Below are 26,156 nucleotides of genomic sequence, written 5' to 3'. Positions count from 1 at the left end.
GGGGACCCCTGCTTTTGAGAGGTAGGGTTCGGATGAGAAGGGGGGCGAGTGGATGATATTCAACCTTTTTTGAAGATAGGAAGTAATCCAGTCGAGAGCAATCCCTTGTATGCCGGCTTTGTGGAGTCTTTGAGTTAGGGTGTCATGGTCAACCGTATCAAAGGCAGCTGAGAGGTCCAAGAGAAGTAGTGCACTCTCTCCCATATTAATCTGGATAGTAATGGTCTTCCTCAGTCTCTTGAATGTATTAATAATAACAAGCCAGTCTTTGATGCACTTCTATGCAGAAAGATGTGTGGTACATTGCTCACTACAGTACCATTTGGGGCAATGTTGGCCTGTATGTATTACATCATAAAAGTTCCATGTAGTACCATCTTGATCAATTCCCTTTTTGAAGAGGATAGCTTGTCCCAGTCTTCTTTCAGACTACCTGATGGTCCTCTGCTGTAAACTTTGATCCCTGCCAAGGGTCCAGGACCTTGGGGACAGCAGTTACGGGTGAAGACTCACTCTTACAGATGCCAGCAGCTGGGACTTGGACAGGTCGAGGTTGAAGTGGCCAACTGAGAATTCTAGAGAAGTACCTCTTGAGCTTGGTGTGTCCTGGTATCCTGTGCAGGAGGTGAGCAATATGACGCTTGGAGTCCACTTCTTTGGCCTTTGCAGAAGAGGGAAAGCAGGTCTAGTCTTCAAGGCTCTTCCTGGGTCACAGACAGCAGGTTCAGTCCACTTTTGTTCTAGTATGGGTCTAAATGTGATCTGAGGGAGGTCCTGGGGATACCATATTGATTCCTAGTACCAGACTGTGAGTTTGGAAAATCTTGGTCAGTCCTTAACCAAAGCTCCTAGGGTGACCATACTCATTTTTGCATCTCTTCCTCTGTGTTCTATTGTAAACTATCATACAATGCCCCAACATACAGTTAAACATGTCAGAATCTTTATTCCGCTGTTCAAAGATCCCTGTGCCTCTACAGAGGTGTGGTCATTATAATGTGGTCACACCTAACTGGTTCTTGGGCGGCCTTCCCATCCACTGGGTCTGAAGCCAAGCTCACTAGGAAGACAAAGGGAGGAAGGTCCAGGTATGAGCTACATCTGCTAGTGAAAGTGTAGGCATCCTTTCAAAACTCAAGAATGAGCTATCACAACCCCCAGGCCATTCTGCTCAAGGAAGAAAAATGTCTCTTCACACCAAAGCCTTTTTCCACTGTTTGGGAGCAATGCACATAATACACTTTACACCACTAGAGGGTCATTAATAGTCATGTGGCATTATCCACTGTCAGAAAGGCAGATTTGGTCTATGCAAAGACATTACATCTTTATAAAAAGATCCAAATTGCTCTATAAACTCTGACTTGTCCAATATTTCGGATTTGAACTTACCATTCAAACAAGACCCTGAATCATGGATCTAGCTGCTCTTAAACTGAAACTAAGCATTCTATATTGTCATAACATAACCCGACCCAGTGTTTTCCTATGGGAGGCCAGCCTTGCCAATGTGATAGATTACTTTGGAGTTTTTCACTGCTAGGACATGTAAAGGATTTAATATACATGTCCTACTTTTTAAATACCACAAGCCCTGTGCTATGGACAGTTCCAGTCTACATTAAGGGTAACAAAATGGAAGTTTAAAACTGCATTCCCAGGCTGCAGGTGCAGGTCTGAAGACATCCTTAAAAGTGCTACTTTGGTGTGTACATTCAATTTACAGCCACTAGGTACATGTAGTACTGTATACGTAGGTCCTTATAAGTATATCAAATATTCCAGTTAGACACATGCCAATTGAACTATGTTTGGAAGGGAAAGCACAAGACTTTACCTCTGATTGGCAAGGATAAAGTGTATAAAGTTCTAGGGCCAGCAAAAATGTATTCAGTAGAAGGAGACAAAAATCGGGGCAACTGTCATGCAAAAGATGGTCATCTCCAGCAGTGTCTTACCTCATTACTATCTGCCTCATTATCCATGCTGGCTGATTGCCATGGCTCAGACTCCTCCCATTCAGAGACAAACATATTGCTGCATGGGGGTTTTGAAGGTGCGCCATTGCCTAATTATCTATCACCAGCCCTTGTACTCAACCCATTGCAAAGCAGCCAGTCCCACAGTAGTGGCAAATCACTGCTGCACATATCCTTTGGCACTATGCAGCAGTGGGTTGCCCCTTTGCCCGACCCACTGCAGACAGGAAACCCCCACTGCACAGCCTGTAGCCTGGACAATATCAGTTGGCTGTTTGTTCTGTTATTTTTGGGTTACTGGTGCTTGTACTACAGTACCGCAGATAAAGCCACATTGAGTAATATGGTAGGCAGCACTTTCAACTCAAAAAAAATATTTAATTAAAAAAATAGTTAAATGAGGGTCCTTTTGAGTCCACCCACATGGCCCTCCAGGTTAGGGTGTGCCCACACTGCCCCGGTATATGGCATTTATATCTTGTTTTCAAGACTGTAATGGTAGCCTCAATATTTTCATCAGTGTTGTGGCCTCCCAATCAAATCATTCAGTACTGCAGTTCTGTGACTGGTAGGCAGTACTGAAATGACTAGTAGGTGGAAAAGATCCCATAGCCCATCAGAATGTTCTAATTTTTAGTTTTCTTTTTGGTACAGCGGGAGTCCTGCAGGAAACAAAACAGATCCCCTCTTTAAACTAGGTCTGGAAAAAAATTAAATTGCGCTGGAGTAATTTACGTAATTGCAGGAATTTTGGATTATGCATTTTAGGCAAATGCCTGAAATTATGCCATTATGCACCTTTGCATTATGATGCATCACTTCCTGTAAAAATTTGCCACAAATGTTCAATTTGAAGTAAAAATGTACATTGAAAGCATGGGAGCAACAATATGTGGGTGGCTTTTGTTCACAGTACTTTTGGAGTTTTTTGCACTAATATTTCTGAGTTAAATGTTTCTTTAAGTGAAAAATTGGCATAAGGCTGCATTTCACATAAAGTATAGCATGAAATGATGCAATAACATTTCACTTAGTTGCTAAAGCAAATTAAGTGAATTTCACATAGGCTTAATTTTAAAGCTTATTTCTCAAAAATGTTAGAACCGATTTACCCCAAATCATTAAAAGCATACTTTCCAAGTCAAGTTCTAACTTTTTGCCGAATTTGGTGCAGTGTCATTCAGTATTTTTTCTGTATCCACTAGCACACTTTCCCATAGAAATTCACATGGAAAATCAAAATTTGGAACCTCCTTTTTCTTTGCCCCTACTTGGCGGATCTGTGTAAATCTTCTATGAAGCAGGTGAGATGTATGAACATTCTTTTTTGGAATGTTTTGTGCAGATTCATCAAATGTTGTTAAAGTTATCAAAGGAAGAAAAAAAACCTCTGCCTATGGAAACAATGACATGACAAACTACACAATGGTGACTGCCACTGAGTAATAATGATTTGTAAGTTGTTGGTGAAACTAGAGTATCCTTTTCCGTGTCCTGCCTCGCTCACCAAGTGGGTTGTACAACTTCAGCATTAGCAGCAAGGAGACAGTGTGACTGTTCTGTAAACCCTACAGGAAGCAGCACATCCATCTGTTTCAGAGTACATCTGACTCTATTGGAATTACATTTATGAATCACAGATATAACACAATTTTGATGTTAAAAACAATGAAATTAAATATCTGCTATGAGATTGCACATTTCGAACAATGCTTTGCAATCTAGAAGAGATATGAGGCAGACTATCCTATGGCAGCTTTTTTAAACAGGACTCAATTTATATTCAACTGTCCACCTTACAAATAAGAGTTGTAATGTGTTATATGGTTGTGTATTCTGACATACAACTCACCTACATGATTTTGCAAATAAAGCTAGGCTTGCTGTATGAATAGCTCACACAGGGTCATTGCATAGAGCATGCTCAGTGATTAGATTTGCAAAATCCTCCTTCCTTGGTTTTGCAGAAAGGGCAAAGTTAACTTGTGCACTTATAGTACTCATGCTTGGAGTGCACTGGGCTCTCTGATTTTGGGCCCTTCTGTATGGAAAGCTCAACTAGCTCTGAAGATAGACCTCTGCATGTCAACGTACATGACATTCACATTTGTGTTCATGCTTAGGAATCCAACTCTCTGAAGCCAGAGTGGGTATGTTTTTGTTAGTCCTTATGCTTGGGGAGAGATCCAGGCAAAGTCAAACATACTGCATTTGTAAACACTTTATTTTAATTTATTTTGGTGCTCAGCAAAGCACTGTGTTTTGCCTGCAGTCACTCAAGGGTAACCTTATGTGAGATGCTGTACTACTTATCTGGTATTCTTCAGTTGCTTCCTCTGCTGTCATACTGATTTAACAGAATGACTAATTTGATAATATGTACATTTTAATTTAACCTTTGGTGTTATCAGTAACCAGAAGTGTGGTTTTATGGAGCGGTACAAAGTTGTAGTTACAAATCGGCCACAATTGCCCTGCGATGTTTCATCTCATGAATCGTAGGGACATATTTATACTTTTTCATGCAAAACTGTGCTAACGCAATTTTGTATGAAAAAGTATACTGCCGGCTAGCGCCATTCCAAGACGCCGGCCTGGTGTCATATTTAAGGAATGACAGTAGCCAGGGGTAAGGCCCGGCCAGCGTCATGAAAAAGGATGCTAGCTGGGTGAGGGAGGCGTAGGGGAAACAGGAGGTTGTGTGTCAAAGGATGATGCTATTATGGGCAGAGGCATAAAAATGCCTCTAACCAGACTAGCGTCATTCTTTGATGCACAACCCCAACTGATATGACTCCTGTCTTAGTAAAGACAGGAGTCATGCCCACCACCCCAATGGCGATGCCCAGTGGACAAGTGTCCCCTCGGCATGGCCATTGGGCCCAGTGTCATGTAGGGGGGCCCAATTTATTTACCTATACTTACCTTTCTCGCCAGAAGATGGGGTCACCCATCCTCTGGCATCCCTCTGGTGTGGGTGGGGGTGTCCCCGGGGCTAGGGAAGGACCCCTGTGGGCCCATTCCATGGTTTCTGACCATGGCAATATGCTCACATGGTCCCGTAACACCTGCCCTGGCCCTGGAACGCCTACCTTTCATCTCATTGATGCAAGGTAGTTTCCCGCTAGCAAAAGATGACTTTAACTCCAAAGTATAAATTTGGAGTTAGGTTTGCACCAAAGTTGTGTAAAAAAATGACTCATATTTGGCACAAAGCAAGTATAAATATGGGCCTTAGTGCTTTCAATTGGACATGCCCTGCCCACTGCAACGACCTGTTTGTCTCCACTTCAAGCTAACTGCACATGCCATTGAGTTTTGTCAGTCCTCTTCTATTGCCTAGCATTTTACTATGTATTCTTTCATCCCGCAGTAAATACACTCACTTTATTATCTTTACCATCAGGTTAACTAAATCTTTAGGTGAAGTAACTTACTGGTAAGTGGTTACACTACTGTTCACATAGAAGCATGACACTTTATAGTAAGCTGAATGTTTGGTAACGTTATTTACCCACACCTGTGATGAACCATTATGGACAATTACATATAAATAATGAAGTTTGCTGCTCCTCATGGTTTTTTCCTCCTTAACGTAAAAAATCATTAGCAGGAATATTTACAAGGAATGCGAAACTCTGAACCAGTCAGTGCCCTTGAAGGAATTAAAACTAACAGGGCAAGTAAATTAAAAAAAACATTTATCTGTCAATCGATATATCTATATGTCTGTTTAACATTCTATAATTATAGAGCTATACAAAAGATAGATAGATAGATAGATAGATAGATGTTGGTCTATAAGATGTCAGAATGATGCCAAGTGTTCTTGGGTAATGACAGTTTTAGTTACTTGATTTAGATCTTCATCAGTTAAATGTATTTTCTGTGTTATCTGTTTTTTAGTAAATCCTGCAGAAGTATTTCCCCAACTCTGCATGCCAGGGGAATTTCGATGTAAGAATAAGCGCTGCATTCGTGATACCTGGCAATGTGATGGAGATGATGATTGTTTGGATGGAAGTGATGAAGATCCTGGAATATGTTGTACGTATTTATTTTTTTAAAGTTTTACTATAACAAGACTGGTGTTCAAATTAAGTTTATGCAGAAATGTGACTTTTAATTTATCAATGTTAACACCTGTGCACTTTTAGGTATCATCCGCAGACAAATGTAGCTGTCGGTTAACCAGTCCTAATGTTTCCAGTATACAAAGAGTGGGCTTTGGGTAAACCCTTGCCCATGATTAGATTACTTTGTTGTTTATTTCAACTGTCTACTCTGGATTCAATGGCCTTCCGCCTTATTTTTGTACTTATTCTGCCCAGGAACATTTGAGTCTCAAAATCTGTTGACTAACTGATATCTATTCCTCCAGAGCTGATGTTGTTTGAATTCAGAGTACGCATCCCTCTCTTGCCTCTTTTTCCCTATTGCTTGTTATCCTTTCCCCCACCCTCTTCCACTTTTTTTTTATTGTTAAAATTGTTTGGACTTTCTACACTCCCTCTTTAAATGAGCTTCTAACCATTTCAAAATTGTCTTCCACACCTGCACATACTCAAGCATGCAATGGGGTCACTATGAAATGAGCTTGTATTTTTGAAAAGATCCAATATGTTATAAGCAGATGCGTATGCATCCACTATGACCAGCTTTGAACGAGTTTCTTTGAATGATACAGAGATACTCAAAAATGGTTGCTCTTGTTGTGTGTGCCTCCATGGCAATAGACTTTCAATGTGTATGTTCAAGTATTACAAATCTATTTAAAGATGACTGCCCCAAGTTAAAGACATCCATCTTTGAATGCATTTGTAATGTTCCTACAAATTTATTCAAAGGTGGCTGCAGTGGACATGCAAGTACCATCAGAGGACATCAAACACAAAATTGTTTTGAAAAGCCAAAAGGTTTTCCTGTTGACACATATAGGCATTGCCAGTGTTCGTGCATTATGTGGGAATATTCTCATGTAAATTACAATTATGAGATTGTGCATATTTTGCATGATTTTTATCTTTCTTATCCTTACTTTTGCTCATGGGAGGCTGCTTTAAGTAGGATATATATTTTATAGGAAGTAGAAAACTCAATAGGTTCTGTGACTACTTGTGATTTGGCAACAATGTACACACTATGACTTTAGAAACTGTATTAAAGTACATTTAGAAAGTATCTTGGTAGAGTGTTGTATCTTGTGTACAGTTTTTACATAGATAACCACCCAGGTGTATTTTAAGCAAAATACTTTGTCCCTATTCGCACTGGTAACCATGGTCATAAAAATAAGTTTATGACTTAAAGAAATACATTTCGCAACCTCCAAAGTCATAATTCGTCCAGAAAAATACAGCCTCTTCCATTGCTTGTGATTTTTTTTACATTAATTCATGCAAATGGTACTTGTTTCTTTCCACTTTAGTAGCTGCAACCATTTAAACATAGATGACGATGCAGAAAATCTACTCTCTGAATGTGTAAAAAAATGGAATTAGTAGTTATGGGGGATAATTACACACCTCAAGCAATAATCACAGTCCTCATCAAGGTGAGCCCGGAAAATCACCAAACTAACCTGAGTTAATTCCCTAGCAAGTATGGCACAGAGCAGACAGGGTTAACTTAAGGTCACTGTGTAAAGTATTTATGCAGTACTAAAATAGTAATATAAGGCCTTGGCAGATCGGACATTCCATCACAAACATGATGGCTATCCTGTCTGCCATATTACAAGTTACATCTTATTCTTTGGAACTTGTAACACAGCAGACGAGATATCCGCCATGTTTTTGGTGGAGTATCCCATCCGTCAAGATCATAATCAAGCCCATAATCAAACTGCCAACCAATACAAATGCTGAAATGAATTAAAAAGTTATCGTAGATTTCAATAAACAAGATGACACTCAAATGACCCAAATCCAATACGAGGATCCAGTGATGTGAACTTTTATTATTTTAAGTAAAAATAGTACCAAAAGGCACAATGTGACAATTAGAGTCAGTGGTCATGGTAGAGCATGACCTAGGTGCAATTTGACATCATCTAAAATGGAGCATGGGTCAAATACAATGCTCAGATTTGCTCTGGTCAAAGATTTGACCTTATGTATTGGACTCGCTGCTCCCAACCATCACACAATATTATTCTTCACCAAAGCACGCAGAGCAGCAAAAATGGTTGTACATTAATGTTAGAAAATGGCTCTTTGGTTGGCAGTCAGGTTACCCACTGTCCAAACAAGGACCCTCACTCTAGTCAGGGTAAAGGAGAATCACACTCAGTTAACCCCCACTCACCCCCTTGGTAGATTGGCACAAGCATGTTGCCTTAGCTCAGAGACAATGTGTCAATTATTTGTACCAACACACATAGTAATACAGTAATAACACTACAAAATGACTCAACATCAGGTTAGAAAAATAGACAATATTTATCTGAACATAACAGGACCAAAACGACAAAAATCCAACATACACACAAGTTATGAATTTTAAAGATTAAACTCAAAAATAGCACTTAGAAACATAAATTCTCCGATAAGGTGGAATCACGGCATTGTGACAGAGTCACTCCCAACAATCTGACGCCAGTGGCGCTGGTCAAGGAGTCACTCAGATCCCCAGGTACCGTACCTTAGGGAAATGTGAAAACAAGTTGGTGCACAGAGTCGGGAATCGCAGCGTCACTGGATCTGAGGCAGCGTCAGTTCCAGTTCTGCGGGGTGAAAGAGCAGAGGCGTCATGAAGAGGCATCGGGTCCTTGCTGTGGAGCAGTGGAGGCGAGGCGGCAGCGGTGGAAAGTGTTGAATCTAGGTCCTTCAGCAGGAGTCGATATCCGGCAGTCACAACGTGGTGCACCGGCTTCTGCCGAGTCGTGGTCTTCAGCGGGGCTGCAGCGACATCAGGACTGGGGGATCGTCGCATGCCAGTGAGGACCACAGCTTCGGTTGCAGGCAGCATCATCGGATTCACCAGCGGCATCTGCCCAGAGACGCCCAAAGATGATTTTCTTGGTTTTTCACCAGCTCCTCCTTTCAAGGGCCTAGAGATTGCATAAGGCACCACTTGGCATGGCAGGAGTCTCTGCAGAGAGTCCAGCTGCTGGCAGAGAAAGTCTTAAATAGCCCTGAGACTTCAGAACAGGGTGCAAGCTCAGTCCAAGTCCTTGGAAATTCTTCTGAAGCAGGAACATACCACAAAGTCCAGTCTTTGTCCTCTTTCACAGGCAGAAGCAGAAACTGCAGGATAACCCAAACGAAGCTCAGTCACAGGCAGGGGGCATTACTTCTTTTCAGCTTCTCCTTGGAAGATGTTCCTCTTGAATCCAGAAGTGATCTAATTTTCTGGGGATTTGGGTCCACTACTTATAGCCCTTTCTGCCTTTGAAGTAGGCAGTCTTCAAAGGAAAGTCCCTCTTGTTTGTAAGATCCTGCCTTGCCCAGGCCAGGCCCCAAACACACACCAGTGGGATGGACACTGCATTGTGTAAGGGCAGGTACTGCCCATCAGGTATGAGTGACCACTCCTACCTTCGCCTTCAGCCCAGGTGGCTCATCAGAATATGTCGGGTACACTCCAGCTCCCTTTGTGTCACTGTCTAGAAGAGAGGTGCAAACAGCCCAACTGTCAAACTGACCCAGACAGCAAATCCACAAACAGGCAGAGTCACAGAATTGTTTAAGCAAGAAAATGCCTACTTTCTAAAAGTGGCATTTTCAAAAACACAATCAAAAAACAACCTTTACCAAAAGATATATTTTTAAATTGTGAGTTCAGAGAACCTAAACTCCATTTTTCTATCTGCTCCCAAAGTGAATCTCCACTTTAATAATATTTAAAGGCAGCCCCCCTGTTAGCTTTTGAGAGAGATAGGCCTTGCAACAGTGAAAACCAAACTTTGCAGTATTTCACTGTTAGGACATATAAAACACACACTAGTATATGTCCTACCTTAAACATACACTGCATCCTGCCCATGGGGATACCTAGGGCCTACCTTGGGGTGAATACATGTAGAAAAAGAGAAGGTTTAGACCTGGCAAGTGGGTACACTTGCCAAGTCGAATTGGCAGTTTAAATCTGCACACACAGACGCTGCAGTAGCAAGTCTGGGCCATGTTTACAGGGCTACTCATGTGGGTGGCATAACCAGTGCTGCAGGCCCACTGATAGCATTTGATTTACAGGCCCAGGGCACCTCTATTGCACTGTATTAGGGACTTACTAGTAAATAAGATATAACAATCATGTTTAAACCAATCAACAATACAATTTATACAGAGAGCATATGCACTTTAGCACTGGTTAGCAGTGGTGAAGTGCCCAGGGTCCTAAAGCCAACAAGAACTGGTCAGAAAAAATAGGAGGAAGGAGGCAAAAAGATTGGGGATGACCCTGCAAAAAGGGCCAGATCCAACACTTAACCTATACAGTAGCAACATAATTATATGAATGTCATGAGAAGGATGACACTATTCGCATTGAATCTAAGGCACAACAGTGACTGGGTCAGTTAGATTAGCACAGACAAATTTAGCGCCTGATTACAATCTTGGCTGATGGAATACTCTATCACAAGTGTGACGTATATTCTATCCGCTGTATTACAATTCCAGAAGATATAATTGAATCATAATATGGCAGATGGACCTTTGTCTGAATAGGGAGTAGCTTGTTATTCAAGTCTATCAGCCCTGAACATGTATTTTGTCCTTATTTCATATCAAGTTGTCTGGTCTATATCTTTGTTTATTGTGTGATTGTTGGTATGAGTGGTTTATATGTTATTTTTAGTGTTTTGTTTCCCAGGATATATATTTATTAGTTCTATATCATTTCTATAGAGTTCTCTGTATATTTATATAATTGCATTTTGAAATAAAATATGTTAATACACATGTCATTGGGTAATTTTTTCAGATAGTTGTTTGTTGGCTGTTTGTTTTGGTTGTTTGTTTCCTTATTTTCTCTTTTTATGGCTGCTGTTTTTCTGTTTTTGTGTACCCCTTTTTTATGTTTTCACGTTTTTCTTATTCCTTTTTTTTTTCTTATTTCCTTGTCTTGCTTTTTCTCTGTATCATTTCTCTGATGTATCATTAGGATTCCTCATGTTAGGAACCTTTTTCTGAAGTAGGAGGTATTTTGGTATTAGCTGGATGCCAGTAAAAGCCAGTTCGAGTTACTAATGGAAAACCTTGGGGTTGCACACGGTGCTCTAGTTTCTCAGGCCACAGCCACTGTAAGAAAAGTTCACCCATACAGCCACTGCTGGGATACCAAGCGCTAATGTTTAACCTTCCCTGTACACCAGCTGTCGGTGCCAATTCCATTCAAAGAGCTAGTCACATACATACTTGAATATCATCTCTAGATACCAATTGGAAGAGTAACTACCCTCTCAGTATCTTCTGTCTTTTAAGGGACAAGGGTTGCACAGTAAGATCACTGAGGTTACGCTGGGGGTCTACTGTTGCGAACAGTCCTCTGTTCCATTCTATCTACTGTGTGCATGAGGCACACAGCCGATTCCTGCTTCTTTAGTAATTACCAAGTTATTTTTGCCCAAACCGAGAAGCTTAATGAAGTACAAGGAAACCATTACCCTCTTTTATAAAGTTCCTTGCCTGTTCCAATGCAGCTCTGTTGCGTCTTTGTTTATCCAGCTAATCGTCCAAAAGTGGAGTGAATACCAAGGGCCGGGGTTATATTCGTTCAGTGTTGATAAATTCGGTTGTGTTTCAGAATTCAAATGCTAAGCGTGGGGTGTATTATGGATAATAGTTTAAAGGACTGTTTGCGATATTCTTTAGCAGTCCACTAGAATTCATATCATCTTTGCTTTGTGCGGAAACCCCAGACACATGAATTGTTCAAGTCAAGTCCATACGAATTCCCACATGATTCAATATTTTTGTTAAAATTTTGCACTTGAATGACTGCAGTTTACCCTCATTTACCCTTCATCTGAGGATGACCTTTACAAACACACAGGGAAAATGTGTACATTCCCTAAGGGCTAGACGATTTAGAGAGAGCAGCGGAGAGTTATATTTTATTTCTTGCTGAGTTTAAATAGATAAGGTATTAAATGGGTTATATAATCATATACCATGCTTCAAAATGCATAATAAAATAACCTAAGGCAAACGAAATTCCAATACTATATGCACACGAACTCTTAATAATATCTATTACTATGCCCTAGGCTAATTACATCCATTTCAATTAAAATGTATTACTATGTTCATTATTTGAATGTAGATGTATTTTAAACTCACCTTTTTCATCAATGTTTTTCTTCGTAATGTTCGGATTCTTTATGTATCGATTATGTTCAGGGCCAAACGTGGAACCCAAAGCAGCCGTGGCAAATTGTGTCAGACCAGCCTCCATAGGGTGCTTAGCTAATGAGCCTGACCACTACTATTGGGAATAGGGGGTTTTATCTCCCAAGAAAAGCTGACAACATTTGCGAAAAACGGTGCATTGTAGAACACATTTTTTCATTACATATTTAATTGTATTAGTTTTTAAAGCATAGTAAATGAGGACATGACATTGCACCAGGATACTGCAGTTTTTTGGGGGGAGCTCTTCAATGATTTCCTCAGCATCACCCTTTAACAGTGCCTCTCATATCTCTGTAGCCAATCCGTTACATGTATTTTATTTGTTTTATAGAGCCTTTCTTACCTGCGAAGCACTTTACATCTCACACACACACATACAGAGACAATGAATCACACATGTGTACATTCGTGGATAGAAAATGTTATATAACACAATAGGGACAACAAGGTGAAGGATTCACTTGTCATCCGTGCTGGTAGGCATTTCTTAAGAGTGCTTGGTCTTAGGAGGCATAAACTCAGGATTCAGAACGTAACACAGTAGTTACGGTTAACTTTACTAATGATTTATTTCTACTGAAACAAACCATTTTTAGCACAATTAGGATAAGCAAAGAATGGGTTAAAAAAAAACTGTCTAACCCATTCCATGCAGTGTGCATGCAGCTACTTGGGGGCAATTCACAGCTTATTGTAATAGATTATGATTGTAACTAATGAACTGCACATTAACAAAAGGATCTCTGTGACAAAAGCAGTATCCCACTGAGCATTGCAGGTAAAATACTGTTTTGTGATCTGAATCGTACACATTCTTTGCAGCAGGCATATTAACCTTCTGCACTATCGTAGATGGTTGAAAACTGCCACTAGATAAAACTCTTTTCTCTCTCCAGTAGGTATACACCAGAATTATCTCAACACTTTTATTGTTGCTTGAGAACTGATGGATATACAAGGAACTCAGCAGTGCTTTTAAAACTGCGGCACTGCTTTAAAGTTGTCCCCACAGTAACAAAAGTGGCCCTACACCCTTCCAGCCTTGTGGGGAAATGCCCAATGCCCGGTACGCCCAGTCCAGCCTTCATTATGTGCCTGAAAATGTAAGACTGTCTGTTTATCTTATCTGAAAAGTGCTCTAACGTTCACCTGGATAATTCCCACGCTATAGAAACAGTTACACACACAGGCACACAGACAGAGACACATACGTATATTAAGAAAGAAATTAGATGCTGGAAGAATGGGTTTTCTACTCTTCTGCATTTTGGTCAGTGGCAGGGACATTATAGTCCTTAATCCTACTGCCTTCATCAAGGACTGGTGGAATTATTTGTAAATATAAGCCATGCTTTGCAGATTTTTCACTCTACTCACATGGTTTTCCCCATTCTTGGGGGAAATAATGTATACTCTCTGGACTGACATGCAGGTACACCAGCTCGAATTTGAGATTCCAGCCTTGAGAATATCTTGCAGTGTTGGCCATGGTGTTGAAAGCATCAGACCAAACCTTAACTACAGAGAGAGTTGATAAACTGTTAAATCACATACATGTGAGGGCAAACTCAATTTTAAACATTGCTTTTCTGGTTTCGCCCAAATCTTTTAAAATAGCAATTATAGGATGACTCTTATTTTTTGCAACTGCCCAAATATAATGAAGGCCAAACATTAAGAAGGTATTAATTCCATGCATACTTCATGGCAAGTGTAGTAATTGTTGTAGGAAAATATTTCTCTTGGACCTTGCTTATGGATAGCTCATATACAGCGACAGAATTGATTCAGAACTGAATTTATTACAACACAGGGAAAAGAACAGCTTGTGCCTTTACAATTTACACCTAATTTAATGTGGACAGTCTACAGAGCTTCCTCAGAAATTGTTTGGGGGGCCTCAGCAAGTCATTTTACGTTTATTTGTCCCCAAACCTGAACGCCATAGACCTCACCTGTCTTAACGCTAGCCTAAAAATCCATTGAGGGTAGAAATTAAAAATAATTATACATCAAAATAAACACATTTTGCAAAACTATTCAATAAAATGTCAGCCTTCCACTCCCAGATCATGCTTTATGTCCAGCAAAAATAGATAGATAAAAAGCAAACAAGTTTTCCAACAAGGCAATTTTCATACTTGTTGGTAGGGATGAACAACGGGGCATGATTACTTGTCAGCAAAACTGTTGACATTAGGTTGATATAATACATGGAATTCTGTAATCCTTCTATAAATGGCAGTCTCTAATTTCTTCATAATCGACGAGTTGTGACACATCCAGTCACCAATTATAGAGAAACGACATCAGAACTAGACTATTATAAGTTCTCACAGTAGAGATCTGACAATACAATGCCTGCTGCTAAAGCAAGCCGCAGAGGTGAAAAGCAGATTAGGGAGCATAACTGAAGCAGCTGTTTAAAACAACAGAACATGAAAAGCACAGAGAAGTTGTTCAGTTTTTTGCACTTCTTAGATGGAGGACAGCTAGAATATTTCTGCAAATGTATACACATTCTGAGCTAATACAGCTTTTATTTGAAAAAAAACTGATTTGTACTAAACTGTTTCTAATATCTACTCAAAACAAGTATCTAACAAGTTTTTGATGCTTTCATTTCGCACTAGAGGTATTATTTTTATGCATGTTTGCAAACATATAAAAGAGCTACTCACCAAGGTATTAAGTGGCTTGTTGGAAAGGTGATGATGTGACCATGGATTATACAGGATACATTTCTCCCTGCCATACATGATAATTTTATTGCAAATCCTTTGGATTATCACAATCTCATATAGAAATTCAGCCTTTGGCCTTGTTCCTGTAAATGATTATGGAACTCCTCAATGACTTGCATTCTTATAATTTTGGGCAGTCGGTACTTTATCCCCCATATAATCTGACATAATGGAAAGCACAAACTGTAGGTAAGAGTAACTCCTGCAAACAGCGATAACAGCCACTACGACACCATACTTCTGTATGCAAAAACTAGTGGCTAGTGTATTAAGCTTCTAAGCACCACACATTAGCAATAAAAATATGTTCAGAAAAAGTACATGCTAAGCCCAGCGATTGAGGAATCACACTCCATGCTCCTAAAGGTAGGACATTTATCCCCTAAGATACCAAACTGATATGATATGCACATGGCCAACTTGACTACTACACTATTTTCTACTTTCCCAAGTGAATGTATCTACAAAGTGCAGTACATTTGTGATAGGGAATCATTGTGGGAAGGTGTTCACAGTAACTTTAACACAACCATCTTGCCCGGTCTTAGACTAACTATCCTTTTCTGCAGCTATGTAAATCATACACAAAATGATAATGCTCACACAGACAAATGTACAAGTCTGAGCCCTGATATCTAAGCAGCCTAGAAATTCAAATACTTAAGTTTTTAATAGAGCATGATGCAGCAGTCCATGCCTTGGCAAACCTCTGTAAAATTGGGTTCTTTTATGAACTAGTTTAATGGTGCTCAGAAACACAAAACTCAAACTTGACCTTGATGGGATTCACGGCCTGACCTGCAAGTCTAACACAGATGTCAGCAGTGAGTGCTTAACCTGTTGACCCAATTTGCCCTCGTGTGACTACACAGCTAAACATCTACAAAATTTGGTTTCATCTTGTTAACAGTATTCAGCATAACAAATTATTTAGATTAAAACCTCATGTCAGGCCATACAACTACATTTGAATTGTCTAATCAAGTGATGAAGGAAGGAAGTTCCAGGATTTGATGGGATAGCTCTCAAACTCATTTAAATAATTTACTTTCATGTATTCAGTTTGAGGTTTTTGAAGAAAATGCTGCCAGTGATACCATGCTGGACCCATCTAGAAAGGCAATGAACACAGTAATAAAAAATATAAACCTGCAGAGGAGTGTGCCAAGTATAGAGCAATGTCACTGAGAACAGATTTAAAAATAGATGCTAATATTGTATCCAATTTTTCTGCAACATTAAATAGTTCTCAATAGGAAGATGACAGCTTAAAATATACACTCACCATAACACAACATTACTTTTGAGATTACAGAATGTATTAGTAGTCAAACAAACAAGGTAAACTCAAGGCTATTTAAGGGACCTGGGGTCCTTGTGTATTATAAGGAACAGGGTCCGTCATTTGTACAATATGAATTATAATTTACTCATAGAAATAGAATAAAATCTATATACAATCTCAAGGTACAAGGTATTTATTTATAAGAGAGCTTCCAAAGGAAATTTAGGTAACAGAGTCAAAACACAAGGAAACTTAGTTAAAGTAAATGACTTTCAGTCCTTCTAATGAAACGGAGAGCAGGAAATACATAAATATAAGTTGCTAATTGTTCAGCAAGTATCAGTAAAATATCACACATAGTGAATAATGGATGAGAATCACAGCATTATACAAATACCCAGTAGCCAAACTCAGGCATGTAAAAGCTGATGCAATACAATATACTAGTATGTGTCAAATCTGATATTAGTGCCCATACTCATACTAAGAACCAATTTCAAATAATTAAATGAGTTAAGGTACAGCTGTTGACGTTTTGATCCATAGGTGCTAACTGCATGGGATCATCACCATGACCCAAAATATGTGCCTGAGAATAATGTTATGCAGGTTAACCACCGTATGTGGCAAAGCAGGGAACTCAATACTGCATGGAACCAAGTGAATGAACCAATGTAGTTGCATTGCCAAAAGTGTCTGAAGCTACTTCCTCGCAGCATGGATTGGAATGTAGTTGCATTGCCATATTATTTGGAATCGTTTAATATATCTTCTGTTTACATATTTAAAACTATGCATTTGGTATTCTGTACAGTCACAGCACGTTACATTTTTTTCTGTTCTTATGATTTTGGTCAATGAACATTTTTATTTCTGTTTAATAACATTTCTATTTGTTAATGTGTAAGTTTGATGTATGATAATTTTAGGAACGTATTAGGTTGAATATGCCATTCATAAAATGTATGTTTTAAAGATCCAAACACATGGTTTGATTTAGAGGGGGTAGGAGCTGACTAAGTGGTCTTGCAGGCTGATAAATATTCTTACATCTACAGTTGTTAAGGGAGAGACATATGGGTTGACGTGTACTTAGTATTTACTTGCACTAGGCATTTCATTTTGCTTCCTTTTATTGTTTACCTTTGGCCAAAAAAACACACAAACATAGAGCAAATATATTCTATAAAAACAATTAAATATTATCATCATATCGAATGATATAATAAATCATTTAGTTAAAAACATACTGCATTTACCCCAATGTATCTGGGCAAATTATGTGCCTTGCCCTTATGAGAAGATGTGGGAAGGCTTTAAAAGTATAAACATACCCCACAAGAGTGAGAGATTACTCATACGGTGGGTGGGAGCACACCAAAACACTCTCTAGGCAAACAATGGAAGTGACCTCACTCCTTTTTTGTGTGATTGATCACATTAAGGAAAATATAAGAAGTCAGATCCAGTGATAAAACCTTGGATCTGAGAAACAGTTAGTACTGCTCTTTACTCAAAAAATGACTGCATGCATCATATTTACTCTAAATGTGTGGCACATGATGAAGCAGAAATGAAGGTTTTACATTTATTAACGCATAAACGTAGTGTGAAATAATCATGTGTGACTTTAGCCGAACTAATAAAGATTGTACGGGGACAAAATGTGCCCTCAGAGTAGTTTGCCAACATTTATAAACGTGCTTTATATAACGTGGTGTATTAGAATTGCACTAATCCGACATAATCGTAAACGTGTGCTATGATTTGCTGGTTTGAAATGTTTTAGCTTAACATTACTTTAGTGCAGGCTTTGGCCTAGTTGCCCGGTCTCACGGTTTAGATGCTCGTATTTTTCCAATGTGCTAATAAACGTGTATTTTTGCTTGAAGCTGTACTTTTTCACTGGGATCGTTCACATGCTTATCTTAAAGTTTCGTGCCAGCTTGGCATTTTTCTCTTTACTCCAAGGTCGATCTGCAGGTGCGGACAATGGAGGCTCTGAAAGTGAGCTAATTGGTATAAAATGTTGCAACTTGCGTACCCATCTCCAAGGATAATGTATGCTTAAGTAAAAGCTTGAGAACTGTCGTTTTTGATTGGACAATTTGAAGCTAACCTATGAACCCTCCAATGGAAGACCCTACTGGATTTGAACTGTTGTCTATAAAACCCAGGTGCACGAGAGGAAAGTAGCCATTATTGGACATCCCGCCATTTTGCAGACTTCGTAGCTATTATGGCCCACCTTGCTGCGACGCCATTTTGAAAGAGACTTTGATGCTTTCTCTAATCGAGAGAAAGAGACTTTAAATGATTCTTGCCCTAGAGACTTTAACTTTGATCCCTCTGCATGAAGTAGTAGTTTTACCTTGCCGCCGTGAGGCAATTGCCCCGTCCACCCTTGCCCCTTTGCCCCGTCCCATGCTGATCGAGAAACGGTACCTGTGAGACGAAGACTTCCTTGTATGCTGATCGTAATTGGTAAATATGAAAGGAAATTGTACAATTGCATTGTGTTTCTTTTAGGTAACCAACTGCTGATTTTTTACGAGATCCCTAGTTAGGAGTTTTTTCTAAATTTATGTTGCTAAATTGTTTTCGCATGAAGCCCCACATGCCAATGCTAATTTGAGGTTAGATGAGGATTCTTTTGTTGCACGATGCAATTTGAGACCTTGTTATGCTGACTAAATGTATGCAATTAGCTCATTACAGATTATCGTATTAGTGATTTGCATTGCTATTATCGAATGTCTTGTGATTCAAATGCTGCATAGATTACATTTGTTTCGCCGTTATGGACAGCTATTAATGTTCATATACGTTTATCATTTGGTGTTGAGACACATTTATATTGTGCTAGCTTTGTTAATATAGGGAAATAAATTCACTAACTTTGAAAAAACTGGTGTGGTTATTCCTGACTGAAAGGTCAGGGCTCGTCGAAATGTATTCTGGATTAATTGTCAAATGTTATGTTGATCAGGGTGTTGCTTATGTTCGTTATTGATTATTGATTTGATGCAATTGATCGATATAGAGTACGGAGAGTTCCACTTAGTCAAAAGATTCATCGGCCTAAAGAGCGTCCGAATACAGGTAAATTATTAGTACGGACCGCTCTATCAGTAGATGGTAGCAGAGGACGGTTTCGTCTTTTGGGACCCTGTACTCTTAAAGTACATGGTGTTGAATTAACGGTTACGCATTTTGAGACCCCACTCGAGAAGTTGAATTAGATTTTTCTTGGATAAAACAGATTGACAGAATGATGATGGGCTAGGTCCACCGCGACTTTCCCGGGATCTCGGAGCTTGCGAATGAAGAGAATGGAGGTGTGGAATCAGCGTTGGCGGTACTAGTGATGGTACGAGTGAAGTTAGGGTTTTGCGCTTGCACAGCTTATTGCCGCAGATTGTGTGAGAAGGTTGCAAGGAATTTTTTTTCTTTTAGAGGATAGCGGAGGTGCGACTCCGAGTGTAGAAGTAGAGAAGTCGTCGAACTTCATAGAAATAGCGGAGGTGCGACTCCGAGTGTGAGAGTAGAGAAGTCGTCGAACTTCATGTGCGTGTGGCGCTTCGTGCATAAAAAGGTCCACGTGGTTGTTGTTGTTGAGACGGGCCCTGCAAGGTCAAGAGACTCCGGAGTATGTTGATCTATGTTGTGGTCTGGGCGGTTTAGTAGGTTGATCGGGCGTGGTCAACGAGTCGGTACGTGTGTCGAGGGAGTGAAAGGAACTTCGACTTCGGGCTTTGACAAAATTCTAAGTGCACTAGAATAGATCATTGACAAGTTGAGAGTAGGTCTGCGGGTCAGATTTGCTTGCGAACGTGGGGACCGAGAAAGATGGAATAACTGCTGAGGCTAGTGAAAAATCCCTAAGGTCCTGAAGCGACTGTGTTACCCTTCCTGTAGTAAACCGACAGATCTGTTTTATTTTTGGTAGCTCGTGATACATGCAAGAAGTTGTTACGAGAGGAGGTGAGTGAAGGAGGACTAGCCGCGAGGCTTTGTCAGCCACAGTGTGTGTGAGTGTGACGTCACTAGGAGCCGCGCTGGGATAGGTTGGTTGCAGAGAAGGGTCGCGCACGGATTGGACGCAGTCCGTGGGACTCGATTGGAAGGGGAAAGGCAAGCGAAGAGTATTCCGGGAATTAAAGTCACCCATTGATTACAAACTTTGTGAAATAAAAGACGAGAAAATGAAATTCTTTAAAGCATTAAGGAGTGCGATGAAGGGGGAGTCTTACATTAAAGCGAGCGTAGGAGAGGAGACGCCGCCCCAGGGTACACCAACTTACATTGTAATGGAGGAAAAAGGGGTAACTCCGTGCCTTTGGCTAAAGCAATGGCACAAGCTGACAGAGAAACATAGGAGCGTAGCATTTCCGATCCATGGGACGTTCAATATAAGGATTCTAGAGAATTTTAGATTTACGATGTACGACATGAAGATACCTCCAAGGCCAGCACAGTTTGAGGCTCTAGCGATTTGGGAACTGATGGCTAGACAGCAACAGCAAAATAAGTTCGAGAACAGGATAAGAAAAGTAGAAAAGACACTAGCGGACGCTAGGTGGGATAATGCACAAAAGGTGTGGAGGTCAGATGTACTGCAGGGGATAAAATTGTTTCCCGCAATTACTAAGGAAGAAGAGGAGACAGGTAAGAAAGCTACCTGTAAGACAAACAGAAGGTGTTCCAAGGATAGAGAGGACGAGGAAAAGTTGAGAAGAGAAGAGGAGTTAGAGGATGAGGAGTTAATCATGCAATTGCTGAACGACCGTCCACCACCTTATGCAGAGAGTGGACAAGGTCCAAGTACCAGTTCTGCCCCTCCGGCATCGGTACAGAATAATGTAACTCAGAGTTCAGGAGCATCATCGGGATATAAGGACCCGAGTCTACTGTTCACCCCGCAGATACCGCAGGTTAGGAGAATATATCCAGATGTGCCTATGTTGAAACCAGCAGAAAATTATCAGCCGCAGATTCCAGGATACTATAGCAGTGACAACAGTGCAGGAATGATTCTAGATCCAACCGTAAGGGGAGTACAGAGTGGTCACAACCCGACATTGGCACAAGTTGAATCAACTCAGTTTCTGATGCCTCAAAAGCAGATGCAGGGGGGAAATGCACATGCTCAGATGACGGGGAGCCAGATGGGCATGCCGGCAATGATGACCCATAGTGTGGGAATGAACGTGCCTCAGAACATGGGAAATGGACAAAACCCAGATGCGATATCGCTACCCATTACTGTAGGTCCACCGGTACCTTTGTATAGTCAGCCTAATTTAGGTATGGGCGGTCAGGGATCAATGCTGCAGAATGGGACAGAAAGGAGGTGCATAGAAAACACTCCAGGGATAACTCCGATAGCGGCTCAGCCAACTGGATCTGGGACCTTGATGGAGTTTAGTCCCATATGTGCTCAGTCAACACTGGTGAGGTCGAGTCCCCCACTGGTGATACCGATGTCATCGAATACTGAAACGTTGCCGCAACCGTCAATGGCAGTCGATGTGAACGCTACACTGATGGGGTTGAATGCGCAACAGCTGACACAATGGTTCAACAGTCTAAATTCCACACAAAGTTCAGCCAGTGGGAAGGGAGAATATTATCTGAATAGGGTCAGGTTGAACATGGAAGCACAAGAATTGGTGGAAGGGACTATGGGTGTGAATAGGTTAGAGTCCTACACGGAAGAAGAGCTGAGGTATCTATGTCCCAGGATAACAAAAGAAGTGAACAAGGTACACAAAATCTTGCAAGAAGTAGCTGACAAAAACGGGGTTGATATAGACAAGACGAAACACTTGAGCAGAAGCTACAGATTGGATTTTGGGACCACAGATTTGAAGGCATGAAGGCGCACCTTAGAGAACTGCTACAAAGTGCACAAGTGTGGAGGTGCTTAGACAAGTAGGAAAGCAGGTGGGTAAAGAGAAAGGAAAAGAGGAGGGACAGTGCTACAGAGCTCAATGAGAAAAGACCACAGAGTAGCAAGGCAGTAACCATGTTACCAATGAGGGAGACAGCAGAGGGAAAATTAATACATGTACCATGGCACAGAAGCGACATTCAGTCATTTACGGATGACTTTCCCAAACTGAGAGAGAAGCCGATTGAATGGTATCAACAGACTGATAGGTTTGTGAAGCTTGCAAAATGTCTCTGGGAAGACCTGAATACTCTCTTTGAGATTGTGGTTCCAGCAGATTTGTGGGAGGATTGCAAAAGAGCTGTAGGTTGGCCGACAAGTGAACCAGAGAGAGACAGGGAGACGGGTGCACCATCACCTATGGTGATGAGCTTGTACTACAAGGTGATTGAGCATTTGAAGACAAAAGTTGCCGCGAAAAATGTGGATTGGCAGAAGATCGATCGAACGGCCCAAGAGGCTAAAGAGTCGATTCATAGTTACTATGAGAGGTTGTTGAAGGCGTTCAAAAACTACAGTGGCACGGAGACAATAGAGGCGAAGGACATGCTTCATTTTGTGTTCAGATTTGTGGAAGGGCTGAAACCAGAGATAAGTCAGATGATAAAGTCGCATTTGATTTGTTGGCAGTCGAAACCGATCGATGAGGTGTTGAATTATGCGAAATACTGTCGCGACGAAATTGAAGTGAAACAGAAGAGGCTGAAAGAGAAGGTGATGATGATGCAGCTTAAAGCAGCTCAGATAGGTCTGCAAGGTTTGCAAGGGATGCAAGGGTTCCAACAGCAGGTACCGCAACCGCAGCCGCAGTTGCAGGGAAATATGATGTTTCAGCCACAGGCCAGAGGCAGAGGCAGAGGAGGTTTTGTGAATAATGGTCCGGATTTGAACACTGTTGTGACTGGTGTGCAGGCGATGAAGAAGGTGATGCCGTGTCACGTGTGCGGAATTGTCGGTCATTGGAAACGCAAGTGCCCGATGGTGGTGCAGGAAGGTGCAGGTGCAGGTGCAGGTGTTGGTCAGCAAAACAATGATGTCAATGCATTTCAGACAATGAGGGGACCGAAAATGAGAGGTCCAAACTCAAATTTTCAGACTGTAAATCAGTTGCAGGGATTACAACCTATGCAGCCGCAGCAGATGCAGATGCCTCGTATGCAGATGACGCAAATGCAGCCAATGCAACAGCAGTTACCCATGGTACCTAATCAGCAAATGCAAATACCTTTGGCACCAATGAGTCAGCAGCAAGTGATGGTTCCTCCACAGGTCTCGGGTCAGGTAATGAGTACAAATGGCACAGTACAACAGTTTCCACTACACAGTGAGAGTGGAATAAACAATGTATGGGAGAGTGAAAGTTCAGAAGAAGAAGGAGATTGTGTGCTTGCAGCATCCTTGGAAGTTGATCAAAAGGGTCCGTACGTAGAGGGAAGAGTAATGGGTCATCGTGTTTCATTCTTGGTTGACACAGGAGCCACACGTTCAACTGTTAAGAGCAGTGAAGTACCAAATTTGCCACTCTCAGGGAGGACAGTTCAAGTGGTGGGAGTAGCAAACAGGCACCTGACGAACCCAATAACAGATCGGGTACCAGTCAGCATCGGTAACTATCAAGGGGTGCATCAATTTGTGATATGTGACTCAAGCCCAATAGCACTGTTAGGGAGAGACCTATTGTGCAAATTGGGTTGTTCGATCATGTGTTCGAACGAGGGAATAACAATCCAGACGAGCAGTGATGGGGAAGAAGAGGACAGTATAGAGGGGGATGAGATGGAAACTGTCGATGAAGAATATCCTCTGATTTGTCTTTTCCCGATGATAACTGAAGAAGATATTCCAGCTGAATTACGGGAAACAGTCGGAAAGGAAGTGTGGGATATGACAGGGAAAGAGGTGGGATTGATGAAAGGAGTGGAACCAGTGAAAGTGACTGTAAAGCCCAACGCAATCTTTCCCCAGACCCCACAATACCACATGGCACAAGATACCCTCATGAAAGTTGCCCAACTTATTGACGAATTTGTAAAACAGGGGGTACTGAAAGAAGTGTTAAGCAGTCCATGTAATTCACCAATAATGGGACTAATAAAGCCAAGTGGAAAGGTCCGACTTGTGCAGGACTTGAGGAAAATAAATGACATCATAGTCAAGTGTTGCCCTGTCGTACCAAATCCAGCTGTGATAATGTTTCAAGTCCCTTGCGATGCTGAGTGGTTCTCAGTCATCGACCTGTCCCAAGCATTCTTTTCGGTGCCTCTTCCTGAGGACAGCCAATTCCTCTTTTGTTTCAAATTCTTAGACAGAGTCTACAGTTGGTGCCGAATTCCTCAAGGGTTCTCTGAGTCACCGTCAATCTTCAATCAGATTCTAAAGAAAGATTTGGAAGCATTAGAATTGCCATTCGAGTCAACCCTAATACAGTACATTGATGACTTACTGGTTGCATCAAAGACAGAAAGTGGCTGCACAGCCGATACCATTGCTCTGTTGAATCATTTGGGAAGGAATGGACACAAGGTGTCTCCTTCCAAATTGCAGTTCTGTCAGAAGAAAGTGAAATACTTGGATCACCAGATAGAGAAAGGGTCAAGGAGAATAATGAAGGAAAGAATAACGAGTGTACTTCAAATGAGTCCACCAAAGACAAGGAGGGAGGTGAGGAAGTTCTTGGGAATGGTGGGTTATTGTCGCCAGTGGATTCCCAACTTCTCGACTCTAGCAAAGCCTCTACTGAAGCTGACCCAGAAGGATGCCTTGGATCAAATTGAGCTGAAAGGAGATGAGATGGATGCTTTTGTTGAATTGAAAGAATGCATGTGCAGGGCTCCAGCTTTAGGTATGCCTGATTACACAAAGCCTTTCACATTGTTTTGTCATGAACGTGATGCATGTTCTCTGTCTGTCTTGACTCAGGCCCATGGTGGCGTAAACAGACCAGTAGCGTATTTTTCAGCTACTTTGGATCCGGTCGCAGCAGCACTCCCAGGGTGTTTGCGCGCCGTAGCAGCAGTTGGTATCAGCCTCACTCAGAGTGAAGGAATAGTGATGGGACACCCAGTAACAGTCATGGTCCCTCACTCAGTTGAGATACTTTTGACCCGCTCCCGATAGCAACACATGACCAGAGCAAGACTCACAAGGTATGAAACGATAATTCTGGGCTCACCGAATGTGCAGCTGAAAAGGTGCACTACGTTGAATCCAGCAACCTTGCTTCCTGGTGAAAATGCTGAAGTTGAGAACGCTGAAGACGTCGAGCATGACTGCCTTCAGGTGACTGAATTTTGCACGAAACCTCGACCTGACATTAAGGACACTAAGCTTGATGAAAATGACCAAATTGTTTTTGTTGATGGTTCATGTCTAAGAGATGGGATGGGAATTTTGAAAGCAGGATATGCTGTTTGTACTGTAACAGGTGTCTTGGAAGCGGCCTGGCTCCAAGGAGTCTATTCTGCACAAGTAGCAGAACTTGTAGCCCTTACAAGAGCATGTCAACTGTCTGCATTGATGAAAGTCACCATTTACACTGATAGTCAGTACGGGTTTGGGATTGTGCACGACTTTGGACAACTATGGTCACAGAGAGGTTTCCTGACTTCTTCAGGATCCCCAGTGAAAAATGGGGAAAGAATAAGGGAATTGTTACACGCCATTCAAATGCCAGCCAAAGTTGCAGTGGTAAAGTGTAGTGCTCATACAAAAGGACAGGACTATGTTTCTCTGGGAAATGCATATGCGGATCAAGTCGCAAGATTTTGTGCCTTGAACTGTATACTCAGGGATGAATGGAATTCGATAAGTGAGCCAGAACTCGAACCAGCTGAAGCA

At 41.2% G+C, this 26,156-nt stretch overlaps 1 protein-coding gene across 1 annotated transcript in view; it reads left to right on the top strand.

Annotated features, from left to right (window-relative positions):
* The window catches only part of LRP1B (LDL receptor related protein 1B), a 4,500,992-nt gene that overhangs the window by 2,286,579 nt on the left and 2,188,257 nt on the right, over positions 1-26,156 (top strand). Inside the window, exon 16 of the mRNA XM_069225083.1 lies at positions 5,886-6,026. Within this exon, the coding sequence (XP_069081184.1) occupies positions 5,886-6,026 (141 nt within the window). The remainder of the gene's footprint in view (positions 1-5,885; positions 6,027-26,156) is intronic.

Source organism: Pleurodeles waltl, chromosome 3_1, assembly GCF_031143425.1.
Source record: "Pleurodeles waltl isolate 20211129_DDA chromosome 3_1, aPleWal1.hap1.20221129, whole genome shotgun sequence".
Taxonomy (NCBI): domain Eukaryota; kingdom Metazoa; phylum Chordata; class Amphibia; order Caudata; family Salamandridae; genus Pleurodeles; species Pleurodeles waltl.
The sequence above is the reverse complement of the archived record's forward strand: the minus strand, read 5'-3'. Positions and strand labels throughout refer to the sequence as shown.